This window comes from Pseudophryne corroboree, chromosome 9 (assembly GCF_028390025.1).
Source record: "Pseudophryne corroboree isolate aPseCor3 chromosome 9, aPseCor3.hap2, whole genome shotgun sequence".
NCBI lineage: Eukaryota > Metazoa > Chordata > Amphibia > Anura > Myobatrachidae > Pseudophryne > Pseudophryne corroboree.
Genome location: NC_086452.1, coordinates 152,883,864 through 152,902,035, shown reverse-complemented (window position 1 = coordinate 152,902,035; position 18,172 = coordinate 152,883,864). Strand labels below are relative to the sequence as shown.

The 18,172-nt window shown below is 42.7% G+C and overlaps 1 protein-coding gene across 1 annotated transcript in view; it reads right to left on the bottom strand.

Moving 5' to 3' along the window:
• The window catches only part of ABCA4 (ATP binding cassette subfamily A member 4), a 502,596-nt gene that overhangs the window by 239,603 nt on the left and 244,821 nt on the right, over positions 1 to 18,172 (bottom strand). Inside the window, exons 17-18 of the mRNA XM_063941498.1 lie at positions 11,610 to 11,693; positions 7,730 to 7,795 (exon numbers count right to left, since the gene is read on the bottom strand). Of these exons, the coding sequence (XP_063797568.1) occupies positions 7,730 to 7,795; positions 11,610 to 11,693 (150 nt within the window). The remainder of the gene's footprint in view (positions 1 to 7,729; positions 7,796 to 11,609; positions 11,694 to 18,172) is intronic.

Sequence of the window (18,172 nt, the reverse complement as noted above, 5' to 3'; positions counted from 1 at the left end):
TACCACATCTCAGATAATCAAATCCCACCAAAAAGTATATTAAATATACTCCTTAAAGCTTTAAAACTCAAGAAATAATCATCTCTCTAGTAAAAAAAAAAAATGAATACCAAACACTGAGCAACATCACCAAACAGGTCATTTCAACTTTAAACTTGTCATTTATTTTGTACTGTCTGGACATGGCTACTACTAACAGATGCACAGACAAAAATCTTAAATCTATGTGTGCAAATGCTAGGAGCTTAGGAGACAAAATTCCAGAGCTAATTGCGATAAAGACAAGGGATAACCTGGATATTGTGGCAATTACAGAGTCATGGTGCAATGAGAATCATGACTGGGACATAGCTATACCAGGATACAATTTATTTAGGAAAGATAGAATGGGAAGAACAGGAGGAGGGGTAGCAATGTATGTTAAAAAAAAGTATAAATTTAACTTTAATACAAAATATTGACAACAAAACTAAGGCCCTTTGGGTCACCATAGAAACCGGGGAGAAGCACATTATTCACATTGGGGTGATCTATAGACCACCAGGCCAGGGGCAGGATTTGGACAGGAACCTATTGTTGGACATCACTAAAATGGCTTTAAAGGGAGAAGTCATAATTATGGGAAACTTTAATTGACCTGATAGAAATTAGGAGGGGTCTTTTGCAAGTTCAGCTAAAAGTGGCAAATTTCTAAATTCCTTACAGGGAGCATCTCTCAAGCAATTGGTGAGGTAGCCCACTCGCAAAGATGCAATATTAGATTTAATAATCACTGGTGACAGGATATCAGACATACAGGTTAACCTCCGAAAATTAGAATATCGTGCAAAAGTTAATTTATTTCAGTAATTCAACTTAAAACTAAAGGTGAAACTAATATATTATATAGACTCATTACATGCAAAGTGAGATAATTCAAGCCTTTATTTGTTATAATTTTGATGATTGTGGTTTACAGCTTAAGATAACCCCAATTCCAAAATCTCAGAAAAATAGAATACTACATAAAATCAATAAAAAAAGGATTTTAAATACATAAATGTAGCATAACTGTTATGAACCACAAGCAGTGGTTCATTCCTGTTTGCTTTCTGTTTATTAATTTCATGTAATAGTTCTGTTTGAATGCCAGGATTTCTATAGTACTGGTTTAGAAGACTCTTGTTGGCTCAATATTAGATTTAATTCTTACAAATGGAGACAGGACATCAGACATATATGTGGGTGAGCACCTGGGATCCAGTGATCATCAAGCAGTATGGTTTAGTATAAAGACAGGATCCAACTCCTGTCACACAAAAACAAAGGTGTTGGATTTTAGAAATGCTGACTTTGCAAAAATGGTGAGATGTTTAAGTGATTCATTGGCGGACTGGAAGAACTTGGAAGGAGTGCTGAAGAGGTGGGAAAAACTAAAAAGTGCAATACTAAGGGCGACAGACCTTTGTATCAAAAGGGTTAGGAAAAGCACCAGGAAAAAGAAGCCAGTGTGGTTCACAAAAGAAGTTGCAACTAGTGTGAAAGCAAAAAAGATGGCTGTTAGGAAATACAAAAAGACTCAAAATAATAACGACAAAGTGGTGTATCTTGACAGACGGAAGGATGCTAAGAAAGTGATTAGACAGACGTGCAAAGGCAGAAGCTGAGGAGAAAATGGCCCAGTCAGTAGATAAAGGGGGCAAAACTTTTTTTAAGTATATAAGTGAAAGGAGAAAATGAAATGGAGGAATAATAAGACTTAACTCAGAGAGTGAGCATTTGGTGGAGGGAGACAAGGCAATAGCAGATCACCTAAATAATAATTTTTGCTCAGTATTTACTACAGAAGGAGAAGGGAAGGGGCCACAGTTAAGTTGCAAGGACATTCATAAAAATAAGGTAGATGAAAGTACATTTACAGAGGAGAAGGTCCTAACAGAACTTTCACAACTAAAAGTGGATAAATCAATGGGGCCAGATGGGATACACCCAAGGATACTAAAAGAGCTAAAAGATGTGCTGGTAACAACTTTAACAGAATTATTTAACCAGTCACTAAATACAGGTGCTAGTCCAGAGGACTGGAAAACAGCAAATGTAGTTCCACTTCACAAAAGTGGAAGCAAGGAAGAAGCAAGTAACTACAGACCAGTAAGCCTTACATCCATAGTAGGGAAAGTAATGTAAAAACTATTAAAAGAAAGAGTTGTGGAATATCTTAAATCAAACAACTTACAGGATCCAAAACAGCATGGATTTACTGGTGGGAGATCATGCCAAATAAATCTTATTGACTTTTTTGACTCTGTGATGAAAATAATAGATCAAAGGGGAGCTGTAGATGTAGCATATCTAGACTTTAGTAAGGCATTTGACACAGTCCCACATAGCAGACTGCTAAATAAACTTGAAAGCGTGGGGTGGATTATAAAACAGTTAAATGGATAAGAACCTGGTTGCTGGATAGAAAACAGACAGTTGTAGTAAATGGAGTGCAGTCTATGGAGGGAAATGTTATCAATGGAGTACCCCAGGGATCTGTACTTGGACCAGTTCTCTTTAATATCTTTGTTGGTGACATTGCAAATGGTATTGAAGGGAAAGTATGCCTTTTTGCAGATGATACAAAGATATGCAACAGGGTAGAAACACCGGGAGGGGTAAAACAAATGATTGATGACCTAGGTAGGCTTGAGAAATTGTCAAGAACACACTACAGTTTAATGCCAAAAAATGCAAAATCATGCACTAGGGCAGGCTTTCCCAACCACGGTCCTCAAGGCACACTAACAGTGCAGGTTTTAGTGATATCCAGGCTTCAGCACAGGTGACTTAATTAGTAGCTCAGTTATTTTGATTTAACCATCTGTGCTGCAGCCTGGATATCACTAAAACCTGCACTGTTGGTGTGCCTTGAGGACCGTGGTTGGGAATGCCTGCACTAGGGTCTCAAAAACCCAAAGGCTAAATATAGTATCAATGGTACTATAATGGAAACTACTGAGGAGAAAAGGGATGTTTCAAGTGACTTAAAGGCAGGAAAGCAATGCAACAAAGCAATGAGAAAGGCAAGTCAGATGCTTGTTTGCATAGGGAGAGGAATCAGTAGCAGGAAAAAAGAAGTAAAATGCCACTGTATAGATCTTTGGTACGGCCCTATCAGAAATACTGCGTCCAGTTCTGGAGACCATAGGGGTCATTCCGAGTTGATCGTAGCTGTGCTATATTTAGCACAGCTACAATCATGAACTCAGACATGTGGGGGGACGCCCAGCACAGGGCTAGTCCGCCCCGCATGTCAGTGCCGCCGCCCCCCCCCCCACGCAGAAGTGCAAAGGCATCACACAGAGGCGATGCCTTTGCACTTCAAGAGTAGCTCCCGGCCAGCGCAGCTTTAGCGTGCTGGCCGAGAACTACTCTTCGCTCCCCGGCCTGCAGTGGCTGCGTGTGACGTCACGCAGCCACTGCGGGCCACTCCCCGCACGGTCCAGCCACGCCTGCATTGGCCGGACCGCGCCCATGAAATGGCAGCCAAACGCCGCCATTTCGCCCCCTCCCACCCATCGACCGCCTCTGCCTGTCAATGAGGTAGAGGCGATCGTAGCGCAGCGATGGGCAGCCATGCGCCGGCACACTGCGGTGCATGCACAGTTCTGACCCGATCGCTATGCTGCAAAAACTGCAGCGTGCGATCGGGTCAGAATGACCCCCCATATCTCCAGAAGGATATAAATACAGTAGAGAGTGTACAAAGAAGGGCAACTAAAATGGTGCATGGCCTACATCACAAAACTTACCCGGAAAGGCTAAAAGATCTTAACATGTATAGTTTGGAGGAGAGAAGGGAAAGGGGGGACATGATAGAAACTTTCAAATATACCAATGGTCTTAACAAAGTTCAGGAGGGAAACATTCTTCAAAGGAAGAGAAGTATTAGAACTCGAGGACATACACTGAAACTGGAGGGAGGCAGGTTCAGGGGAAATTTAAGGAAAAATTACTTCCCAGAAAGTGTAGTGGATAAGTGGAATAGCCTCCCATCAGAGGTGGTAGAGGCTAAGACTGTAGAGCAATTTAAACATGCTTGGGATAACCATATGAACATCCTTACAAAGATTTAAGGTTCAAAAAGGGTTGAGATTACCTAAAGGATAAAAAAGGGGCAGACTAGATGGGCCAAGTGGTTCTTATCTGTCGTCAAATTCTATATTTCTATGTTTCTATATGTGATAATCATACTTACGAAAATTTAGGCACTGTATATTTACTCACGTCAGGTCTTCATTTACAGCTTTTACTATTAGCTGCAATATATATCTTTATAGAAAATAATTTTTATCTGTGCATGGTAGTCCCGTGCCAAATGGGCAACAAGTCACTAGGGAGAGGGCTACCATCCACCCTCCCATCCCCACCCTGCCAGCTGATATGGGTGCTGCATCTTCTACCATTTAATGAGCATCATTCAAAGAGATCAGCATGAATTAATGATCATGTCCCTGATCTGAGCAAAGGGCAGAACTGTTGCAGAATAGGCTTCCTTATTCAAGCATAAACACAGAAGGAAGATTGTGCGATAAACCTTACTGTAACCAGTACATGTAAAACTCATAACACAATTACTGTACAAACAAGAAGTTTCTAGAAGTACACTATCACAACAAAGAGAGGCTACACAGTAACAAATTAAGATACACTGCCATCTACTATCCCATGCAGTGTAGATTCTCAAATAGTACTTTGCCTGTTGTTGTTGTTGTTGTTGTTGTTGTTGTTCTTTCCTTCATATACTGTATAAGCAGAATTCACTTGCTGCGAGTTCAATCCAAGTATCAAAGGCATTCATTATGCTTCCTTTACTTAATTATCACTTACGAAAAGCTGCTCTTTCCAAGGAGACAGCTTTTTGGAAATGGGCCACTTTTCTTGTGCTACTTTGGTCTTCGAAGACTCTTCGCAGCCTGCCTTCAAGCTGTGCATGAAGACAGGTTTGAAGCATGAAGACAGGCTGCGAAGAGACTGAAAACCGAAGCAGCAGGAGAAAAGAGAAGACGGCAGACAGCACTCCCTCAACCACCCCAGCCAGCCTACCCGCCCATCAACCCCAACCCATAGAAACATAGAATTTGATGGCAGATAAGAACCACTTGGCCCATCTAGTTTGGCCCTTTTTTTTTTACCATATTTTTTTTATCTTAATCCTCATTTGATCCTTATTTCTTTGTAAGGATATCTGTATGTCTGTCCCATGCAGGTTTAAATTGCTCTACTGTTTTATCCTCTACCACCTCTGATGGGAGGCTATTCCACTTGTCCACTACCCTTTCTGTGAAGTAATTTTTCCTCAAATTTCCCCTGAACCTCCCTCGCTCCAGACTCAGTGCATGTCCTTGTGTCCTATTGCTTCTCTTCATTTGGAGAATGTTTCCCGCCTGGACCTTGTTAAAACCGTTGATATATTTGAAAGTTTCTATCATGTCCCATCTTTCCCTTCTCTGCTCCAAACTATACATATTGAAAGTTTTAGTCTTTCTGGGTATGTTTTGTGATATAGGCCATGCACCATTTTAGTTGTCCTTCTTTGTACAGTCTCCAATGTATTAATATCCTTTTGAAGATATGGCCTCCAGAATTGAATACAGTATTCTAGATGAGGCCGTACCAATGACCTATACAGTGACCGGCATGTCACATGACCGGCACCTCCTAGAGACCTGTAGAACGCATGCGTTCCACGGGTATTCACTTCCGCTTCCGTTACGGCGGTTCAATGCACCGCAATGATATAACTAGAAGTTATATAAGTGCGCAGTTGATTCTGTGGATGAATATCAACTATTTTAAATTATGTTCAATGCTTCCAACTGGATTAAGTTATATGAATTGTTTGGAATAGTGTATGGACTAGCCAACCAACTGCCCAAACGCAGCAGCTCCTTGCGGCGCAGGGCACCGTGGGATGGGAGAGATGTGATGACGATACGCCGTAGATGGGGTAAGCTGGGAGGGGGCAGAGCATGCTGGGGAAGCTGCGGCACTACCCGCTGTCTTGTATATAGTGGTGTGCTCGGCAGAGAAGGAACCGAGCGCACCACTACATACATTATAGCCAGTAGATTAAGTTTTGGGGGGGCACTAAAGACATGGGATCTTCAGAGGCACTCAGGATCTGTGTGGCAACCTGATATACAATGATGTTAGTGATGTTTCTGCAATCATGCAGTGTCATATGCAAATGATTTGATCATAGTGGGTGTCCTTTTGCACGGGTTAGCATCTGCCCACATTAGCATTCAGGGGTGTATCTTCCTATTGGCCAGGATGGCACTCGCCAGGGGCGCCCGGCAAGGAGGGGGCGCCGCCTGGCTGTGCCACCCACAGCCAAAGGATAGAAAAGCAGTACTGTCAGACTGTACCTGGTGAGAGTCTGTTACTACTACTACTACTACTACTACTACTACTACTACAGTAACAGACTCTCACCAGGTACACAGCAATTGTTAGATATTGTTAAGATAATAAAAAAGTGTCAGTGTTTGGGAGAAGGGACTGTAGTACCTGGAAAACTACACAATTTTCATGTATGTTAGATGTAAGTAAGTAGAAAGTAAATGAAAACTTTAACTTGTTGAGTGTAATAAACAAAATACATATCTTATCTATTTCAAGGCCATGTTCAAGGAAATGTATATCAGTTAATTGTATAATTGATCATTTTATCTTGGAAGTGATGGCACCCTGATGTTTTTTTCTAACAGGAAACACTCCTTCCACCCAACTAATGGTGTTTGGTTAATGGCTGGGTCAATTTGAGGCTCATCTCACAGCATCTCATTAGCATTTCATTCAGGATGCAGTCAAGATGCCGGCATTTGGCATCCCGGCGGTCGGAAAGCCGACGCCACGCCAGCATCCCGAAACTGCTCAGAATGCTGATGCTGGCATCCCAACATAGATAGCGATGCAGAATGCCAAAATCGGGATCGAGTTGGTGCCAAAGTCTCCACTGGCAAGCTACGTGGGAGGGTTAGGGTTAGGCTGCAAGGGCGGAAGGGCTAGGGTTAGGCTGCAGGGAGGGAGATTAGGAAGGGTGGGTTAGGGTTAGGCACCACTGAAGAAGCTTTTGGGGGAGGGGGGCAGGTTAAGGTCAGGCTGTGGGAAAGGTGGGTTTGGGGGGAGGGATGGTGTAACGTGAATACGAGACACTACTGCGGTGTAATGTGAATAAGGGACACTACTGTGTGGCATAATTTGAATTGTAAGTACTATTGTGTCCACGTCCTTCCCCACAAGACCATGCCCCATTTCCAATACTCACACCTTATTCCAAATGTGTGTAGGGAGGGCGCCAGCTCCCTACTTTGCCAGGGGCGCTCGGACCCCTAGATACACCCCTGTTAGCATTTAATCTCAATTGCATACAGCAAATCATTGCAACAGGAGTAGGAAGAACAACCGTACCTGACCCTCAATGTGCTTTGGTTGGGGGACCCCCTGAAAGAGGGGGGTCCAGGATACAGTGCGTGGGTACAGTGTGGCAGTGCTGCGGCTAGCAGTGGTAGCGGTGATTGGCCCTGCAGGTGCTGCCGGTCAGTGCTCCCACAGAGCGTATTCACTGTGTGCAAGGCACCGCCGGCACTACCCTAGTTCCAGCCTTGCATAATACATAATAATTACCCCAGAAATGTTCTAGGCAATTTAACCCCAGTGATTCATATGACATGTTTCCCTCTCTGTATTCTTACAGTACCTGGCCCATATCCTGGGTTGTCCTCCACATGTTCATGAATCGAGAGCTCTGTATCTACTGAATCAGCTGTTGGTGACAAATCATAAAACTTTGTGTGAGTAATGGCAACTAATACAATTGCTACATCAAATATATTAGGATTGTTTCTCATAGACAACATACTTTAGTGGCATTGTTCAAAACTATATAGCAGGACTTCTCACATAAGTTTTTTGTGTATTTACCACTGTTTTTAAAGCAAATATACAGCCACAGCTTTAACATAAAAGTGGAGATACAATTAGTGATGAGGTTCCATTGGAAATGATTAATCTATTGGCTAGGACCTTGCCAAACTCTTTAAGATTCACTTGTAGGAATGAGATGATGAGATGGCATGTAGCGTGTTCACCGATTTGCCTTGTTTCACTAGGACAACCATGTTTGCCAGGACAATGGTGCTGTCATTTTTTTAAATTTGGAGGTTAGAGTTAAAAAAAAGGTTTAATAAAAAAATGGGAGAGGGGTTAGCTTCTTATAATAGGAAGTCATACAGTCATCAGGACCTGGGACAACATTGTTTTGTGAGTTTTTATAGTTTGATGAAGTTCCTGGGCATTGATCTCCGTTGTTAGGAAAGCTATTTGGGCTGCAGATAAAGGAGGTGAGATGTCAGTGAGCAAGCTATTAATTGATTCTACGTTCAAGGGTGGTCATTCCGAGTTGTTCGCTCGCTAGCGGCTTTTAGCAGCATTGCAAATGCTAGGCCGTCGCCTTCTGGGAGTGTATCTTAGCTTAGCAGAATAGCGAACGAAAGATTAGCAGAACTGCTACTAAATAATTTGCTGCAGTTTGAGTAGCTCCAGACCTACTCCTAGACTGCAATCCCCTCAGTCCGTTTAGTTCCTGGTTTGATGTCACAAACACGCCCTGCGTTCGGCCAGCCACTCCCCCATTTCTCCAACCACTCCTGCGTTTTTACCTGGCACGCCTGCGTTTTTTAGCACACTCCATGAAAATGGCAAGTTTCCGCCCAGAAACACCCATTTCCTGTCAATCATACTACTATCACTCGAGCGATGAAAAAACGTTGCTCGAGCTTGTGTAAATCTACAAAGTTTTGTGTGAAAGTACTTAGCGCATGCGCGCTGCGTACCATGTACATGCGCATTTTGCCATTTTTTCACTTGATCGCTGCACTGTGAAAATCGGCAGCGAGCGAACAACTCGGAATGACCACCAAGGCCCCCAGGGTGGGTCTGGCGTGTGAACGCAGTAAAAATTCCAGAATTGGTCTGCAGTTTTTTGGGGAATAGCAGGCCTAAAACCAAAGTGTTAATAAAAAAAACCCTCTCTTTCCATACAAAAAAAGACTACACTTGCTGCACATGTACAATATTACATGAAAGATCATTGCACTTTAATTGCATGATTATATATACGCTTCAATCGAATTGCTTTTGGATAAAACTGGTCATACGTATTAAATTTTTAACAATGCAATATAAAATAGTTGTACTGAATTATTGGATTGATGCCTATTCCCACCAGAATCTGTGGGTACTAACGCACATACCAGTTTTGCTCAGCTGCCCTGCTATTATTTTGTTTATAAATTACAATCAAGGGGGAATTCAATTTTGCCCTAAAAAAATGTTGGTGAAAAAATGCCTTTACCGTGATTTTGTGCTTGATGTTTTTTTTGAGCAATTCAATTAAAAAAATCACATTTGGAAGAAAACACATAGGATCAATGGCTAAGTACCCGGATTTATGTGTTTTTGCGATCGCAGCCACGACAAAACGCACTTTTCAGGGATTTGTTTCAGGACCTATACATACAGTACTGTGGAAAAGTTTTAGGCAGGTGTGGAAAAAATGCTGCAAAGTAAGAATGCTTTCAAAAATAGAAGTGTTAATAGTTTATTTTTATTAACAAAATGCAAAATGAATGAAATGATGATTATGGTAATGGGTTGGATATGAAGTCCCGGCAGACGGTATGCCGACTGTCAATATACCGACAGCGGCATCCCCGCCCACCAGAATGACGGCAGTGGGAGAGTGCATGGACACCCATGGGTGGGAATAGCACTGGCGAGGATGTCGCTGTTCTCAGCTGTCGGGATACTGGCTTCGGGGTCATAAACGCTGGGATCCCGACAGCCGGAATATTAACTATATCCCATTATAACCTGTTTGGTATGATTGGTTAATCTCATACATGTGACTATAATCCTACAAAATCCCTGACATTGTGCAAGTGTACCTAGAAGAATTGATGCTGTTTTGAAGGCAAAGGGTGGTCACACCAAATATTAATTTACATTTACCTTCTGTTTCATATGTAGGTTGAAACACAGTCATTAACTGAAACAGAAACAGTTGTGTAGGAGGCTTAAAACTGGGTGAGGAACAGTAAAACTCTGATACAAAGGTGAGAATGTGGAAGACAGTTTCATGTCACAGGTCACCATGGCAAAACTGAGCACAGTTTGAAAAGTCAGTTGGGTGTCTGTTTTTTCCTATATAATAGACAGGAAAAAACAGACACCCAACCGACTTTTTAAACATTTGAATTCCCCCCAAGGTTTCATCAGCAAGGTCTCTCCCAGGCAAAGATTTCAAAGCAGACTGGGATTTCAAAATGTGCTGTTTATGCTCATTTAAAGAAGCACAAAGAAACCGGCAATGTTGAGGACCGTAGACGCAGTGGTCGGCCAAGGAAACTTTGTGCATCAAATGAAAGACACATCATGCCTGCTTTTCATGGAAATTGGAAGATGTCCAATAGTGCCATCAGCTCAGAACTGTCAGAAACCAAAGGGACCCAGGTATAGCCATCTACTGTTTGGAGAAGCCATGTAAGAATTTTGGTGCTCTGAGCTGATGAGTCAACATTTTAAATATTTGGCTGTACAATAATGAGTTTCTGCAGGAAATAGCGAAGAACGGTGAAGTTTCCTTGCAAGTATGGGGCTGCATTCCAAATGTAGTTGGGGATTTTGTCAGGATTAATGATGTCCTCAATGCTGAGAAATATAGGCAGGTACTTAACCATTAAGCAATACCATCAGGGAGGCATCTGATTGGCTCCAAATTTATTTTGCAGCAGGACAATGACCCCAAACATACAGGCAATGTCATTAAGAACTATCTTCAGAGTAAAGAAGAACAAAGAGTGTTAGAAGTGATGATATGGCCCTCACAGTGCCCTGATCTCAACATCATCGAGTCTGGCTGGGATTACATAAAAACACATAAGGCTTTGAGTAAGCCTACATCCACAGAAGATCTGTGGTTAGTTCTCCAAGATGTTTGGAACAACCCCATTGCCGAGTTCCTTCAAAAACTGTGTGAAAGTGTACGTAGAAGAATTGATGCTATTTTAAAGGCAAATGGTGGTCACACCAAATATTGATTTGATTTTGAATTTTCTTCTGTTTTATTCACTTTGCATTTTGTTAATTGATAAAAATAAACTTTTTAACACTTCCATTTTTGAAAGTAGTCTTTCTTTGCAGCATTTTTTCCACACCTGTCTAAAACTTTTGCATAGTACTGTATATTTTGCAGCAACTGCTGGACAGAAACATGCTCTGTACAGTTAGAATTTTAAGCAGACTTGGTACAATACAGTTAAGCAAGAATTAACTTTCAAGACAAGCTTATATCCTATTACCATGTATTAAAATGAGCTCACTTTCTCTGAATTTGATTCTCGTCATTAGCATCAAAGTCATTCAGATGACTCAGTTCCTAATAATTCTATAATAATAATTGTAGGTCTATTAGAGGTTCAAAGCAAAGCAATAATATTCCCACTCTACTCCATCTAATCTTTTTACCAGGGCACACAATGACTCTACATTGTAGAAGATTTGCACAAGACATTGCTTACCATCCCCTTCCCAGGGGTTTGCAAATGTACACCAATATGTTGGCAGGAATGCAAAGTACCATGGTTTTGGGATGCCGTATTCCCCTAAAAGACATAAGATTATATAGTAATGCAGGACATGTACAGTAAAATGTATTATATAACTCAAATAATGGGAGCTGTGTAAAATATGCTTCACACAGCTAGTTTAGTGACATTTGCAGAATGTAGGTTTATATTGAAAATCTAATACCCCTTTCACATTGCAAAAATAACCCGGTATCGACCCCGCATATTGGCGGGTCGACAAGGGTCACTGTGCGATGTAAAAGGGGCCATGGAGCAATCCTGGGTCACCTGACCCGGTAATTCAACCCGGGTTATAAGAAGGGTTATTCCCAGGTTGAATACTGGGTCAGTGGCAGTGTAATACCCCTTTCATATCGCACAAATAACCCAGTATAGACCCGGCATATTGTCGGGTCGACACGGGTCACTGTGCGATGTGAAAGGGGCCATGGAGAATTCTCGGGTCGCCTGACCCGGCAATTCAACCCAGGAATAAAGCAGTGTTATTCCCGGGTTGAATACTGGGTCAATGGCAGTGTAAACAGGCTCCCGGGTCGATGCGACCCAGGAACCGTTCACTACAACAGGGAGAGGCGGCACAGAGATGAGCTGATCTCCCAGCACCGCCCCCGCTGCTGGCTCCACCCCCCACTGCTGTGGCAACCCGTCCGTCTTATTGCCTGGTTGGGGAAGCCAGCAGTCGCGTCCAATGCCAGGTCCCACCCGGGAAAGACCTGTTTCCAATTCCCATGTGGGATCCGGCTTTGGCGATGTGAAAGGGGTTTAAATGGGTTCCAGACTCGATGTGACCCAGAACCCGCTCACTACATCGGGAGAGGCGGCGCGGAGATGAGCTCATCTTCCAGCACCGCCTCCGCCCCGCTGCTGGCTCCGCCCCTCTGCAGCTATGGCAATTGACCCGGCATATTGCCAAGTGGGCTTAGGCTCCAATGCCGGCTCACACCCGGGAAGGACCCGTTTCCAATTCCCGGGTGGGATCCGGCATTGGAGATGTGAAAGGGGTTTTAAGAAGTTTGCCTGCTTAGATCCACACCTATACAGTTTTTGTTGACTCTGTGGTTGTATGATAAATAAAAATGCTTATTTTCAGGCAGAACACAAGGAGACAGTATCAAAATAAAAATATGAAATATTAAAATATATATATGCATGGTCAGTGCCGTTTCTTGCGGCAGGAGTACCATGCGATCGCACAGGGAGCCCACCGTCACTTTGTGGCTCCTTCTGCTACCCCTCCTCCCTCTAGCATTGTACTCTGCTCGGGGGAGTGGAGTAGCATTAAGGAAGAGGGAAGAGGGGGAGCGGAAAATCTATGCTTATACTTACACCCCCTTACACTCCATTGGCAACAAGCATTTTCCTTGGCAACGAGTATGGATCCCGGAGCATGAAACCCATGGAAACGAGCATGACACCAAGCACATGAAACCCCTGGTAATGAGTGTGACACCCAGCGCATGAAAACCCTGGCAACAAACAGGTAATTTAAAAGTAAAAGTATGTGGTGTATGGCATACTATGGTGCAAGGGGCATTACTGTGTGGCGCTTAATATGGTGGAATGTTTATTTTTTCCAGTGGTGGCCGAGGTCTGTTGTTACAGGGTTAAAAACTGAGTGGTTTTGATGGGGTTTTGTAAACCACCATTAATGTCCATCGGTTTCACAGCAGCAGTTTCATCCTAGGGTTATGACTTACTGTAACTTCCTTAGTGCCATAGAACTGCCACATCTATCTGTCCAATCAGAAAGTGAGAAATCACAATACACTGAAAATGACGGCAATCACTATGTATTGAACAAGGAGGCAGATAACTGATAATTCTCTTATGGAGGAAATATGGGAGGTAGTTAAATAGTCAACAGTTATGCTGTTGATGTTGTACAATGCAGATGTAAGAAGGTTATTAATTTAATTTTAACAGTATTGGTATTATAACTTTAAACATGATGGTAAAGCATCATGCTTAAAGTTATAATGCCATCAAGGTTAAAATGCTTTCAATAACATTACTACAGCATTGGCATTGTGAAGTCGACATTTTGACTGTCGACATTCATTCCATAGGAGCAACCCGCTGATTGGCTGTGTGCGGTCAGACTGTCAATCACTGCTTCCCCATTGACTGCAATGGTGGTAACCACTCCATTCAAGTCAATGATGGCTACTGATACATTGTAGTCAATGATGAGAATTGCAAGGTTATTAGAGGTCAACCTTGCATTTCCCATCATTGACTACAATGTATCGACTACGCGCGCGCGTGTGTGTGTGTGTGGAGGGGAGGGGGGGGGGGGGTCAGTGATTCAGTTAGGTGAAGTGTGTCCCCCCCTGGCTGTGGCATTACCCCCTTCCCCACCTGCTAGTGGTGCCCGATGCTGGTTTTAAAAAAGGCGGAGGAACCCCTATATCTTTTCCCTCCTGTATTTTTAAAACCAGGGCTGGCTCCAAGAGCCTGGTGTTGGTTAATATAATACAGGGGAACTCTACACAATTTTTCTCTTGTGTTTTTAGACCCAGGACCTGCTCAAAGAGCCCGGGGCTGGATATGCTTGTGGAGGGGGACCCCGCACCATTTATTAATTTTTTTTAATGATTTTAAACACTTTTGTTACTTTACACACAAAGCCCTGCACAGATCACACTGATCCGTACATGCTTCATGTTCGGTAGTGTTTGGCAGCCGGCACACCCAGCAACCATGGCTGCCAAACATGACTGTAAACGCCATCGTAAAATACGATCCACCCAAACATGGGAGCACAGTAAATTTATGAATTTAATTTTAAAAGAACACCCGTGTCCGATAGATCATGATCTCGGGCAAACACGGGTTAAACACATTTTTTTAAATATTCAACTGTATTTTAAAGTGTGCTTTCTCAGGGGGTGTCATCTTAGTAAGACTACTGTAGCAGAATACAATCCAAACGAGAGAGTGCAGCAACCCGCCAATTAGTAAATGAGTCCCTTCGGTCCTTGAGATATTTTCAACTTTAAAAGGGGGTGTGCATGAGTATAGGTTCATATAGGCTTTACATGTAGGTGGGAAGATCCAAGAGCAACAATTAAAATAATTGGTTACTGTCTCCAGATTCTAGTACGCCATTTACCAGCATTGCATTACTCTGGGTCTTGTTATTAGCAGAAAGTATTTTTCAGAACTACCAACTATCTTAGTTACAATGTTTAGCAAAACGCACAAGAAAATATATATTTTTGGTCTGACCTTATTAGGGATCTGTAAGAGTTACGGTATATAGTCAGTATGTAACCCAATAGTATTTAGTAATGTCATTTTAGTAATGTAGCTTATTAGAGCAACTAGTGAGTCACATACACATTGTGCACAATAAACATGAATAATAACTTAAATAAGTGAACAATTCAAATAACAGTTTAAACATTAACTCTGTGGGTTTTTTTTTAAGTGCCTGTAGGTCAACACAGTTAGGTAGAGAAGATAGAGGCAAATTAGTCCCAAAAATCATCAGAGTGCCCCAAAATCAGTGCTGGGTAGTGGGAAAGAGTTATGGGGGTAATTCTGAGTTGATCGCAGCAGGAACTTTGTTAGCAGTTGGGCAAAACCATGTGCACTGCAGGGGGGGCAGATATAACATGTGCAGAGAGAGATAGATTTGGGTGTGGTGTGTTCAATCTGCAATCTAAATTGCAGTGTAAAAATAAAGCAGCCATTATTTACCCTGCACAGAAACAAAATAACCCACCCAAATCTAACTCTCTCTGCACATGTTATATCTTCCTCCCCTGCAGTGCACATGGTTTTGCCCAACTGCTAACAAAGTTCCTGCTGCGATCAACTCAGAATTACGCCCTGTGTCTTGGGGGTTGGGTGTTCTGCACAACCCTGCTATCCTGTTGCTGCGGGAGCTACTGGTGGCAATGGGTTGTCCGGGCTTGGTGTGTGCTAGCTCAGTGGTTCCCAAACTTTTGTGAGTCACGGCACCCTGGAGTGTCAGATTTTTTTTTCACGGCACCCCTAGGCCACAAGTTTCTTATTGAGAAATTTAGAAAAAAATATTAAATTATGTTTATATGTCATCCTTAGGGTCAGTTATGTGGTGAGGGACAAGATTTGCTTCTGTTTGTCCACATATTTTATAACTGGAAGCCATCAGCACTGGTTTTGCCTATTAAATTGACAATAAATAGTTTGAATTGGTCCTTGACCACCAACCTGAGGCACCCCTGCAAGTGTCCCGCGGCACCCCAGGGTGCCACGGCACACAGTTTGGGAACCACTGTGCTAGCTTATACTTTCTCTATACTCCACATTGTGCACAACAAGCTGTATGGTACCTTGTTCTTTCCAAGTTGTATTTCATGCGTTTGAAACATTGCATATACCTCCCTTGTTTCTGTTACAATATTGTATCCTTTATCCAATCTGCATTTTCCCATGCACTTGTTGCAACATTATCACATACTCTGTTAGTTTTTGAGCACTGTGACTCAATAAAGACAAACTTTGCTTGCGAAAACATTCAGATATATAATTTGTTCACAGACACCCACTCACACCATCCCCAAGGTGAGCGCAGGTAGCACACAGACCTATGATAGGGTAGTGGGAAAGAGACAAGGAATGTACCAGGTTTTATCAACAGATATAACTAGGATATCATGAAGATTTGTCTGCCCCAAGCAAATACTAGAACAATGCAGAAGAGAAATGCCAACATGTTTCATCTAGGTCCATTTATTAAATTTTTATATACAGTAGGAGCACCATCAGGAGAAACACAAAGTACTTGAAGTTGTAAAGGGACAGGCCGCAGGTTGTAGGGTAGAAGGTTATCAAATGATAATTGCTATCTGTGGTAGCACCCAGAGGTGAAGTCACTGGCCAGTTGGGGGGGCCGATGCATAGATAAAAGCAAGTCTTACATCGCATTATGGGGGTCCTTCAGAGTTGATCGCTCGCTAGCAGTTTTTAGCAGCCGTGCAAACGCTATGCCGCCTTCCACTGGGAGTGTATTTTAGCTTAGCAGAAGTGCGAACGAAAGGATCGCAGAACGGCAACAAAATAATTTTGTGCAGTTTCAGAGTAGCTTCAGAACTACTCAGTGCTTGCGATCACTTCAGACTGTTCATTTCCTGTTTTGACGTCACGAACACGCCCTGCGTTCGCCCAGCCATGCCTGCGGTTTTCCTGGCGCGCCTGCGTTTTTTTCGACCACTCCCTGAAAACGGTCAGTTGACACCCAGAAGCGCCCACTTCCTGTCAATCACTCTGCGGCCAGCAGTGCGACTGAAAAGCTTCACTAGACCTTGTGTGAAACTACATAGTTCGTTGTAATAGTACGACGCGCGTGCGCATTGAGCCGCATGGGCAGAAGTGCCATTTTTTTGCCTGATCGCTGCGCAGCGAACGAAAGCAGCTAGCGATCAACTCGGAATGACCCCCTATGAACAGAAAAATACATACATTTGTCCATATGCTTTTTTTAAAATTGTTATTACATAGATTTGTGTTTTTTTCAACCATAAAGCAGAATAGAAAGACAATAAAACATATTCTTTCCATAGAGTTGCCAATGTTCATTACTAAAACCAATGGCAGTTATTATAAAAAGTATTTCCATTATGGCCCTATGTATTCATGAGTAAGCCCCTCAATTCTATGTGTTGGGAAGACTTTAGAAGCCTCTGTGTCTTTTATCACCATGTCCTTTCCTGAGAGGAAATGTTTAATACTTTTAGTACACCGATAGGCTATCCTACCACTCTTCACAGCCCATACAAGATGCCTCCCGAAAGAGAAAGGAAACAGCAGAAATAGCATGAACAACAATGAACAGATCTTAGTATTTAGCAGGTAACAATGTGTTGAGGCTAAATTCAAACAAGCTAAAGGACTTCTGATGTCACAACCATGTGATCCGTGACAGCAGGGGGGGGAGCAAGGTCGGAACATGGGATACAAATTGTACCCTTGTGGGTTTGCTTTGCACGCCACGCTTCGGACTCGGTGGTTGGCTCTGCTTCACTCACCATAAGGATACTAAAGAGAATAGATGTTGACATGGATGATGAAACTGCTAGCCTACCAACCTTGCTCCTCCCACTACCACTGCAGGTCACATGGTTGTGATGTCAGAGAACATTTAGCCCACTTGGACCTAGCATCACCCGTAACAATACCCACGAGTGTCAAGACTTGCCTTGAGAAAGCATAGCGAAACGCATATCAGCGTTGCCTAGATCTGTTGTTGATAACACTTGTACTGTATTAAGAAATGGCAGTGTGTTTTAGCTAAACAGGTGTTATACAAAGATAGTAAGATGACCCGCCATGCACTATAAATGATTCAGTATATGTAGCGACTATCAAGACCTGCAGTGTACAGATCTGCGAGGTTAATCAGTTAGCCATAGGAAATGTTGGCAATAGAAACTTATGATACACTGGGGATCTAATACACAGTGGTGTAACTAGGGCCCCGCAGCCACTGCAATCGTTTGGAGGTGCAG